The sequence below is a fragment of the Astyanax mexicanus genome, chromosome 12 (genome assembly GCF_023375975.1).
Source record: "Astyanax mexicanus isolate ESR-SI-001 chromosome 12, AstMex3_surface, whole genome shotgun sequence".
NCBI classification, from domain to species: domain Eukaryota; kingdom Metazoa; phylum Chordata; class Actinopteri; order Characiformes; family Acestrorhamphidae; genus Astyanax; species Astyanax mexicanus.
In genome coordinates, this window is record NC_064419.1 from 28,979,951 (window position 1) to 28,991,760 (window position 11,810).

The following is an 11,810-nucleotide window of genomic DNA, read 5'->3' on the forward strand; positions in this document are numbered from 1 at the left end:
CTTTCTAGTTAACCTTCTAGTTATTCTTCTCATACATGCATTCAAGAGACCACTTAAAATGATGAGTTTCTTTGATTTTACCAAATTGAAAAGCTCTGGAATATAATCAAGAGGAAGATGGATGATCACAAGCCATCAAACCAAGCTGAACTGCTTGAATTTTTGCACCAGGAGTGGCATAAAGTTGTTCAAAAGCAGTGTGTAAGACTGGTGGAGGAGAACATGCCAAGATGCAGGAAAACTGTTATTAGAAACCAGGGTTATTCCACCAAATATTGATTTCTGAACTGTATGTATAAATATGAACTTGTTTTCTTTTCATTATTTGAGGTCTGTAAGCTCTGCATCTTTTTGTTGTTTCAGACATTTCTCATTTTTTGCAAATAAATGCTCTAAATGACGATATTTTTATTTGGAGTTTGGGAAAAATGTTGTCTGTAGTTTATAGAATAAAACAACAATATTCAATCTTCTCCAACATATGCTTATAAATAGCAAAATCAGTCTCTGTCTCTTAATTCTTTTCAGAGCTGTATATCCAAATAAAAAAAGTTTTAAAGGTTTCTGTATAGTTATTTTATAGGTATATTTGGGAACATACTGGTATATGTGATAATTTCCACTACTTATTATACTTGAGTCAGATTATTTCACAGTGTAACTGGTGTTATTAAAAAATAATAGTATTGTAAATACCATATTTTTGTTTAGATGATTTCCCAAAAATAATTGAACAGTAATAATAAGGCAATCACACTAATTTAAACAACAATAAACTGTTCATTAATAAACTGTGTGTACATCATTTTCTAATTAATACAGTATATGCAAAAGTTGCATGGTATATGATATTTAATTACTTTTAAACATTTTCTGCACATTTTAGACAGGATTTCTTTTTTATGTTATAAAACACCCTATTTAATGTGCTATTAAATTTAGAAAAATGCAACATGTAACTGCAATACAATTAAGTGGAGAACCAATAAATATGCTTTACAATGTGCATAAGTGTCTCAATAAAGAATCTATGTTTAATTAGTCTCAGAAAGTTACACACAACTTGACCAGGTGTGCCCAAACTTTTGCATAAGAAAATGTATATGTATCAGAATACTCAACTTGCCTACTTTGGATAACTGTTGTTGATGTAAATATTTTTGCATTTTAATTTGACCCAGCCTCTATTTATTTACCAAAATAAATCTCTAATATTCCTTAATAATTAAGTGGGATTTTTTTGTACTGTACCTTTTAAAATTTTAACAATAAATGAGTTCTAATTGGGTTTGATTGGCTGTCTTATATTTTGATTTACTCAAAAAAGCAACTTAGCTTAAATGTTCCTTATAATTTAAACATAAATAAGTGGGGCTTCACTCAGGGACCCCAAGACTTTTATTCAGACTAGTAATTCAGATCTTATTTACTAATTACTGTAAAACTGAACAAAATGAATTTGTTTTGACACCCTTTAGAGGTCCCACTGGGTTTAAAGTGTTAAAGTGCTTCCTTGCTGAATGCACTATTAAAAAGTGATCTGAGGAAAATGTCTTGTAGGCCTAATATCCCCACTGGGCCTGATTCACCTTCCTATGTTCACCACAGGTCAACCTGCACCAAGCGGGCTTTAAGAAAAGCTTATAAAACAGTGGGTTGATTGGTGAAAGCCGGTGACCCACTGAAACAGTGTGTTGTTGTCTGAATGTGCTGACAATTTTAACACATGTCTGAGTCTCCAGTGGATCTCTCTTTTGCAGTAAATGTCACGGAAAGGCCCACGTGCTGTTAATAAAGCGCAGCAACGAGGTGAAATTGGGTTACACAGATGTTCCCCCATCCCACACCTTGCACGCAAGGCTACAAATGGGGCTAACAGTTATGGTCTACAATATCTCATTGCCTCGGACAAGTTCAGGCCAGAACGTCCTCAGCAGCACACCTTACGCTTCTGCACACAGCGCAGGCCGTTCACACGTACAGAGCCAGTTTTGCATCTCACTGTCTGTTAGTAGTAGGTAGTTCATGGACAAAGGAGTGCATTGAAATCCCAATTCAGCTCTAACTGGAACACTAGAATGTCTAAAATAAACAAGATCAGCTAGTTTTTTGTGATTTTACAAATCTTCTGGACTACATTGAAGTACCAATCAAAAACTGACCAGGGCACTTCTGTTTAACATTGTGAAAATAGAAAAATTGCCATACTGACCTCCTAAATTCTATATAATGGAATATCCTTACTGTCACAGTACAACAGGAGTTAGCTTTAAGTTTGAACTGAAAATGATAAAAAAAATAAAAATAAAAAAAAACAGGGAAAATTCATGAATAACTTTTTTTTTTCAGGTTGGCTTGAAAAAGTGTGCTAATAACATTAAAAAGGTAAAATGGTTGCTAAATTGTTTTTTTCTGAAGAGAAAAATTGTGGAATGCTAATACTTTTCTCTGATATAGCACTGTCAAAAAACCTTTGGCTAAAAGCTAATGTCCAAAAACCTTTGACTGAAAACTAAAGTCCAAAATCTTTTGACTAAAAACAAAAGTCCAAAAACCTTTGGCTAAAAGCTAAAGTCCATAATCTTTTGACTAAAACTAAAGCCAAAAACTTTTGAATGAAAGCTAAAGTCCAAAAACCTTCGCTTATAAGCTAAAGTCAAAAAACCTTCGCTTATAAACTAAAGTCCAAAAAAAAGATTTTTCTACAAGCTAAAGTCTAAAAAAGTCTAAAAGTCTATTTTCGGACTGAAAAGTAAAGTCCAAAAACGTTTGGTTAAATGCAAAAGTCCAAAAACTTTTGGCTAAAATGGTGGAATGCTAATACTTTAGTCTGATATAGCAGAGTTCAGCTGTGGAAAGAGAAATGTTTCAAATTTTGTAGTGGGAATAATAAGTAGAAAAAGAAGAAGAAGAAGATTATGAAGAACAGTAAGTTGGCTCTTCCAAGCCAACTTAATAAAGACTAAATTTAATGCATCAAACAAAGCATAAGCATGTAAGATTATACTACATGAAAACACATTTTGTATAGGTTATTAGGTATATAATTTTGACCAGGCTAGTTAAGCATTAAGATTACGCTTGTTGACCAGCGTTACCATAACTAATTAACCAACTTTACCAGCCTTTCAGCCATTATGACCAGTTTGGCGAAGTCCCGTTAATACACCAGCTAGTTAGTCAAAATCACATGCTATGCTAGTAAAGAGCTAAGCTATCTTACCAGCATAAACTACCCTGCAGGGAAATTCAGCTGGTAGCTGGTATAAGATGGTCTTTCATGGATTAGGTGGTTAAAAAGCTGGTCATCTAGATGAAAACATAGTAAGCTAGTTGGCTAACTAGCTGTATAGTGTATGAAGCCTTTGATTCTGGTCATGCTTGTATACTGGCTGTCAGTCTGGTTAAGAGCTAAACCATTCAACCAGCTTAACCAGCTTAACCAACTTCATCTGGTCAGGGTGTTTTTTTTTCAGAAGGGTTTTATTGGCTCCATTATATAGACTTTACAGGGAGTTTGAGACCAGACTGAGATGATCTGGAGATGATACAATAGAGTAATGAATGATCCACAATACAAAATTATGAGAATGATAACAACAATATCTATTAATATTATTGTAATATTAATACAAGCATTACAACGTATTTGACTGCACTTCCCTGCTAAACCTGTTCCTAATTTAATGGCTATTTTAGGGTGTGTCGCGTGAACAGCGTGTCGTTAGGGAGCAGTTGAAGATGAATGCGTCGTTTCCTTCAGCCTGGGTTTACTTAGTAAGTTTGTGTTTGTCTTTATCATGCTAATTCATTTCAGAATTACACTAGCTCCTTACATTTCATGTGATCTTCAGAACGACCCTCCTGTACTACAAGCTCTCATCAGAAACACACAACCCTTCAAGGAGCAACAGTGTTTTCACATTGAATTAGTTAGATGTAGGCTGTGTCCCAAACCGCACACACAGCTATACTTTTATACACACTTTGTGTATAGTAATTGTGTATTTTGTATGTTTTATATGCACTTTGTAAGGTGTCCTTGAGTGACAGAAAGGCACCTGAAATAAAATGTATTATTATTATTATTATTATTATTATTATTATTATTATTATTATTATTATTATTATTATCATTATTATTATTATTATTATTATTACTATTCTAATGGATATGCTACCAATGGTGGTGCACCAATTTTCCACATTATTTAGTGTTAATTCAACGTGTGTATATACAGGAAGCTACGATCACAGATATGCACACACCGATCAGCCATAACATTAAAACCACTGGTACCAAACTAATCAAGAGATACAGCACTTAAATTTAGCACTTACATTTTATTAAGAAATGTAATTATATGTGTGTTATATATTTTAATTATTCCATTATGCTAATATTTCTTGTTCATCTATCTGTCTGTATGCATAGATGTCAGACCTCAAATAACGCAAAGAAAACTATTTCATATTCATAAAGTAAATATTTATAGAGTTCAGAAATTAATATTTGATGGAATAACCCTGTTTTTTAATTACAGTTTTCATGCATCTTGACATGTTCTCCTCCACCAGTCTTACACACTGCTTTTGGATAACTTTATGCCACTCCTGGTACAAATATTCAAACAGTTCAGCTTGGTTTGATGAATTCTGATCATCCATCTTCCTCTTGATTATATTCCAGGGGAATATATATTTCAATTTGTTAAAAAAAAAAAAAAACTAATTTCCTTTTTTAGTAGTCTCTTTTTATCAGAGCTGTATATACAGCGATAGATAGATAGATAGATAGATAGATAGATAGATAGATAGATAGATAGATAGATAGATAGATAGATAGATAGATTTTGTTTAGGGGGGGCATGTTTGTAGACCACTTAACCCATCAGACTCAAACTCTATGCTGGTCAACCATTTTGAGCAGATGAAGTGTATAGCATTAATTGCATTTACCCCATACAATCAGAATAGTTAGACATTGTGTCTGCTCTGCTGGGGGCCTGAAGAGCTAACTAATCCATCATCTCATCTCACACCTCGTTAGTGTGATAATATCATCGTCAGATCATCCCAGCCTGATCCCTGAACTCTCTGATCAGCTGAGATTCCCTGAATTCCCATTGGAATCTACAGTAATGATATAATCTTTTCTACCATTTTTTAGGCATTTCAGTTTACTGGAGTTTTAAATATGTATTGACATTATTTAAAAGTTTATTTTATCCACAAAAGTTGGACTGTGTGTGCATATTGCATATACGTTCAGAGAAGCAGCATAGGAAATTAGGTGCTAACGATTTTGCCACACTTAATTTACATTATAATTTATTTCCTTTGTGTGTGGTTTCGGTAGGAACCTGTCCAGTACCTGTACAGACTTGATCCTTAGGACCTGATTCCTGGAATTAAGATTTTGACTAGAGAACTCATACTCTTGACTAGAGTTCTTTATCCCATTGGTCAGTTATTTTATTTTGTCAAACAAAAGATGATATAGAATACTCATATGCTGCCATTCACTGAAAAGCAGAATCATGGTGAGCATCTTGGTGGCTTTAATCCAAAGAGCCTTCTTCAGCTTCTTCTGAAGAAAGTTAAGGTAGATTCATGGACCCTAGACAGGAGAAAGCAGGGGGTCTTTTGTCAGCTGCCATTTCAAATCTAACTTAAAAGAAGCCCACACCATTACTTTTTCATTTAGAAGAAAAACAGAGTTAATTCCACAGTGTTGACACACTCTGAGGCTGGAGGGGGGGTGCCAGGACACCATGGTGGGTGGGAGTGGGCTGGGGGCATGGGGGTGGGTGGGAATGGGATGGGGTAGGAAGGCTGGGTGGGAGTGGGATGGGGGGTTCTGGAGGTGTGGTTAAAAGAAAACAGGGGCTCTAACCAACGGAGTGGGAGGGGTGGGCTGGCCAGGATGGAGGGGTGGGGTGTTTAAAAAGGCAGTTTGTTTCTCCTCCCTCACTCAAACAGTCGCTCCTGCTCTCCACGTGCACAAACTTCTCTCTGTACTACCAGGGAAAGGGAACAAGTTTGTTGGCTTCTGGAACTCTGCAAGATCTGGTTCACACGCTTTGACATTTCAAAATACACCTGGAGGAACCTTTGGCAAAGAACTTTTTGAGGACTTTGAGAAGGTCTAAGGACTCTGAGAAGGTTTGAGAACTTGAAAAGCTGGAGTTCAACCTCTATCCCACCATGGACCCCACGGAATATCCGGACACCTATGACTACTATGAAGACAACGAGACTGCATGTGACTATTCAGAGTGGGAACCATCCTATTCCCTCATCCCCGTGCTCTACATGCTCATTTTTATCCTGGGTCTTTCTGGGAACGGTGTGGTCATCTTCACAGTCTGGCGCTCCAAGTCAAAGCGCCGTGCAGCTGATGTTTACATTGGCAATCTGGCCCTTGCTGACCTGACCTTCGTGGTGACCCTGCCACTCTGGGCTGTGTACACAGCTCTTGGGTACCACTGGCCTTTTGGTGTGGCCCTGTGCAAGATCAGCAGTTATGTGGTGCTGGTCAACATGTACGCTAGCGTCTTCTGCCTCACCTGCTTGAGCTTTGACCGCTACCTGGCCATCGTCCACTCGCTGTCCAGCGGCCGGCTACGCTCTCGAGGTGCCATGCTGGCTTCTCTAGGCGCAATCTGGCTGCTGTCTATGACTCTGGCCATCCCGACCCTTCTCTTCCGGACAACGGTGGACGAGGCAGACAGCAACCGCACCAGCTGTGCCATGGACTTCAGTCTGGTGGCCTTTAATCGGCACCACGAATCGCTCTGGATTGCCGGCTTAAGCTTATCCTCGTCTGCCCTGGGCTTCCTACTGCCGTTCCTGGCCATGACTGTGTGCTACTGCTTCATTGGCTGTACCGTTGCCCGCCACTTCAGTCACCTGCGCAAGGAGGACCAGAAGAAACGACGACTGCTTAAGATCATCACCACACTGGTTGTGGTCTTTGCTTTCTGCTGGACGCCGTTTCACGTCCTCAAGAGCATGGATGCCCTATCCTACCTGGACCTGGCACCCACCTCCTGTGGCTTCCTGCACTTTCTTCTGCTGGCCCACCCTTACGCCACCTGCTTGGCCTACGTCAACAGCTGCCTCAATCCGTTCCTGTACGCCTTCTTTGACCTGCGCTTCCGTTCACAGTGCCTGTGCCTCCTGAACCTGAAGAAGGCGGTGCACGGGCGCATGAGCTCCATGTCGTCCACCCTCAGCGCCCAGACCCAGAAGTCCGAGGTGCAGTCGCTGGCCACCAAAGTGTGAGAAAACTCAGGGTTCGGGGGAGCGCTTGATGGGGCAGTTAGAGAAAAGGGCAAAAGGTGAGAGGACCCCGCGGTGGGACAAGTGTGGAAGCGGCCAGACGGCTGGAACCAAGCTGGCTGGCGTGGCTTGGCTGGGCCAAGCCCTTATAAACCACGAATGTTGCTTTGACTGTATGAGATGAGATAAAGGACATCTACGTTTCTATCTCCCGCTTTTTTTCTCAGAGTCTCTCCTTATCTCAGTCTCCCATTTAAAAGCAATGGGGCGGTTTGTAGCCGCACTAGAGATTAGAGTGAGGCCAGTCAGTATGTGTGTCCTGACTAGAGAAATGACTGATGAACTGATGAGAGAACTGAACTGCTGTAGACTATTAAGTGTTGAAAAAATGGACTGCTAAGTGCTATAAGTGTACAGTATGTAAATAACATGTTATTTTTCTGTTTTTTGTGTATTCTACTGTAAGAAAAATGCTTGTGTGTCATTGTGAATGTGTTTGTGTGCGTGCGTACGTGTGTATGTGTGGGATGTGTGTGTATCAGTGAGTTTCTCCATCCTGCAATGTGTCTCCCACAGATACTGACTGGAATTAACTGTAGCAAAGCCACAGGGATGCAAATCACGCAAACCTGTGGCTCATACGTGAACGTCTGTGTGTGTATTAAAGTGTGTATGAGAGTGTGTGTGTGCATACACTGGTCTAAAAGTTCAAATTGTACAGTATTTTCATACTATTTTTCCTGCTAAATCCTGCAACTTCAGAAGTGTATTTAGTGTCTGTAGCACTTGTGTAAATGAAGATATAAAAGTATAATGAAGCTTTCACTCCGGGTGTGCTGCTGTGTTTGTTTTTCCTGATGAAAGGGTTCAGAGTGTGTGTTTGAGAGTGTGTGTGTGTGTTTCTGAGGGGGGGTGGTGAGTAACTGAAGTCAAGGTGTTGCAGCTTAATTAAATAGTTTAAAGAGTGGTCAAAGAGACGCGGTAGGAGGAGATGGGTCAGACAGACAGATGGCAGCTGACAAATGTCTCCAGGAACGAGGGAGGGAGGGAAGGAAGGAGAGAAAGAGGAGGGGGTCAGGGAGGCCGAGGTCCAGATAAAGGATACACTGCAAAAAGAATACAATGAACCAAGCAGGGGTTTGTTAAGCATGTCTAAAGGGTGTGGAGAACTCATAATGAACTGATATTAATTGGGATATTGATTGTTTTATAGAGAGGTAACAAGGTCCATTGCTCTATACTGTCCAATAAAAAAAAAAAAAAATCAAAATGTCAACTTTATAAACAAAGGAAAACATATTGGAGTATTGCTATTGACCTATCATGAACTATTTAGATATAAAACTGGCAACTGTCTTCTAATGATGTAGTCAATTAAAAATTTACCAAAAGAGAGATATATGTTTTTTGGATGGTGATGATTTACAGATATTCTATATGAGAATAATTACTTTATTAAAGACAAATTATGAATCCACATGGTTTTATTTTTTGTTGCAGAACAAACAAAGAAAAAATAAAATATATAAACAAACAAATTAATAAATAAACATGATCTTATGATGTTTATTAAAGTCAATATGTTGTACATTTTAAATGAATTTAATCAATTCAATAATTTTAATCCATAAAATTTACAAATACTAAACAAATAATCACAAATAAACACAACCACAAAATTAGATCAAATCAAATCAAATGGGACCACAAAATATGATAACATAACATATTATCACTGTCACACAAATATGTTAATTTTGTCTTTCATGGTATAGTTTTTGAATCTGGCTGTTTTTCCTATTTACATTGTGTCAACATTTATAGACAATTATATTTATCCTTTCATAAATTCCACATCCAAAATCCCCCTTTGTGGGTTTAAATAGGGAGGGCTGTTTACAATAATGCAGATCAGATGGGATACGACAGTGTGTGTGTGTGTGTGTGTGTGTTTGTTAGTGAGCTTCACAGGGTGTTGGGCTGGCTTGTGGTGTCATTTAAACAGGAAAAAAGTACACACATTCCTGCACTTCACTCAAGCAGATTGGTAACGTTGTTTATCACACCCACACACACGCACATACACACACACAAACACACACCCACGCACACACACACAAATGCACAAAATGCGCAAGCACTGGCATGTTTGTGGAACTGCTGACCCTGTTGCTGACCTTGTTGACCTCGCTCTGCCTGAGTGGTAAGGAAATCCAGAGTGAATGATGAAGTGTGAGCACAGGTCACCCAAACATCTCGTGTAGTTTCCTTAAATCTGACTCAGATATTAAGATTAAAGACAAACTGCTGCTGTCAGCTCAAAACCTCAAAGAGTTTGTTTGCTTATTTATTCATTTTTCCCTATTAGACATGACACAAAGCAACAGCTGCCATCTTTACAATCTTTACATGTCACAATAAATGATTTCAGCTGTTGCATGCTCTGTCTTTAGATGAGACTGGGGAGGTGCTAAATGCTCTGTCACATTTAGAAGCATTTAGGCCATCCTTGTACTTAGCTATTAGAACAAACAACTCAAATAACAGCTACAAATGCTGCTCTTTGGCACAGTATGCACTGATATACAGCAGCTGTTGTGCTTAGCTGATGTTAACCATCTGTGACTCTTCAAGGTTCGACAGTAAATGTCAAAACAAAGCAGTTTCTGTCATTCCTTCAGAATCTGTGACTTTATTCACTCCTTTATTTATTTATTTATATATTCCAGCGACTTTTGTCTACACCCTATAGATAAATATTGTCAATAGTGCTATTATTACTATGATCCAAGGATTGCTAAATCAAATCCTGGATCATGCTGTTTGCCATCAGCAGCCGAAGTCTGAGAGAGCAGAATTGGCCATGCTCTTTCTCTTTCAGTGCACATTTCTGTAAGCAGTTTTATCGGTACTGGGGATTCGGTGCTTTCCTCCAAGCAAATGCCTAGGCTGCATAGTGATGGAAAAGTACAGGGGTTTCTGTGTAAACTCATTGGGTCTATTCTTCGCTTGCAGAATTGTGTATTGCCACTTTTGGTCAGAGAGAGGGTTTTATTATAAAAGCGTGTGTGTTTCTGTGTCTAAATAGCCCACACAAGTCATGCCTGTACCTCAAGGCAGCACTCAAGACTCAAGTTATAGGCAACTTGGTATATTATTAAAGCCATTTATATTAGAACAAATGCGGCTAAACATAACTACAGTAAAAAGTGATCAGAATGTCTTATTTAAAAAAAGTAGTTGAAAGCTTGTGAGCTTTGGTTTCAGATTTCCCTTGAATGATCCCTATCACCAGCTCCCCTGATTTGCTATCATTAAGCTCTGATTTACCAAATCAGATGCTGATCACTATAAAAAATACAAGAATAAAAGAGCTTTGGAGATGTTATAACAAACACAGTGATTTAGTATAAGTTTTATTTGCATTTATTCTAATACTACTGTTTTTCTGAGAACATAAACACTTTCTGTAGTATACTCAGAATTTATTTATAAGTAAATTTTACCCATTTCTGATTTATTTACACGCAGTGTAAACATTTTTTTTGTATCAATAGCAACAATAATTAAAGTGTTAAGATAAGATAATCCTTTATTAATCCCACAATGGGGAAATTTACCAATTAAAAAGACGTCCGCGCCAGGCAGAGCACGTAAACAAGGCCGGTTTCTCTGTACAACACCGGCCAGCGGCTGCTTCTGCCTGGGGCGCGGCACGGGCATTATTATTATTATGGGTTATTCTGACTTTAGACTGTCAGACCCTAAAAATAGCATCTGTGTATATAAGTGAAGTTTTCATTTAACAGCTTTTATTTAAAGAGTTTGTTTTAATGGTGAAGGCTGGGATTGATTGAAATCTGTTTGGTGTAAAAGTGCTTTCAAATGTGGCTGAGACCCCCAACCACCACACAAACACAACCCCAGAACCCCCTCCCCCCACCCCTCCCGTCTCATCTGCAATAGAGATAAAACAGCTGAAAGTGGCTTTATGGGTGGGGTACAGTCAGTTCGCTTCACCAGTGACGCCAGTTCAAGATCAGGTCTTACAGCACCACACACGCGCACACACACACACACACACAGGCACGCTCAAACAGCGTGAGGTCAAAGATGATTCTAATTTATTGAGACTGACAATCTAACCCCCCAACTGTGTATCAATGTTTGTGTGTGTGTGGTCAAGAAGAGGCCAAGTTTGTAACCCCAGTAGAGCTACTGAGAACAGTCAATATTTGTCTCTTGACAAGAGAAGTGACCGTTACACCAAGCTTGGGGGGGTAGTGGAGAGGGGGGGTCTCTAGCTAGGAAGAGATAGAAAAAGAGGGAGAGAAGGAGGCAGAGGGGGAGGGAGGAAAAATAGAGAGTTTAAGATGCAAATGAGAGAGAGAGAAACAGAGAAAGAATGGGGAGTTATAAAAAAAAAAAGAAATGAGAAAAGAAAGAGAGAGAAAAGAAAACCAACAAGTGGGAATCAAAGAATAAAGAACAAATAGAGGAATAGAAAAATAAAGCAAGTGGGAGAG

At 38.7% G+C, this 11,810-nt stretch overlaps 1 protein-coding gene across 1 annotated transcript; it reads left to right on the forward strand.

Annotated features, from left to right (window-relative positions):
- Positions 1–5,966: 5,966 nt before the first annotated feature.
- On the forward strand, positions 5,967–8,109 carry aplnra (apelin receptor a). Its single transcript, XM_007237392.4, has one exon. It carries the CDS (start codon positions 6,208–6,210, stop codon positions 7,285–7,287), a length of 1,080 nt encoding a protein of 359 aa, XP_007237454.2. The 5' UTR covers positions 5,967–6,207; the 3' UTR covers positions 7,288–8,109.
- The last annotated feature ends 3,701 nt before the right edge of the window (positions 8,110–11,810 follow it).

Bases quoted from the DNA above. Each gene is read 5' to 3' on its own strand.
- aplnra (XM_007237392.4), top strand. From the start codon at position 6,208: ATGGACCCCACGGAATATCCGGACACCTATGACTACTATGAAGACAAC.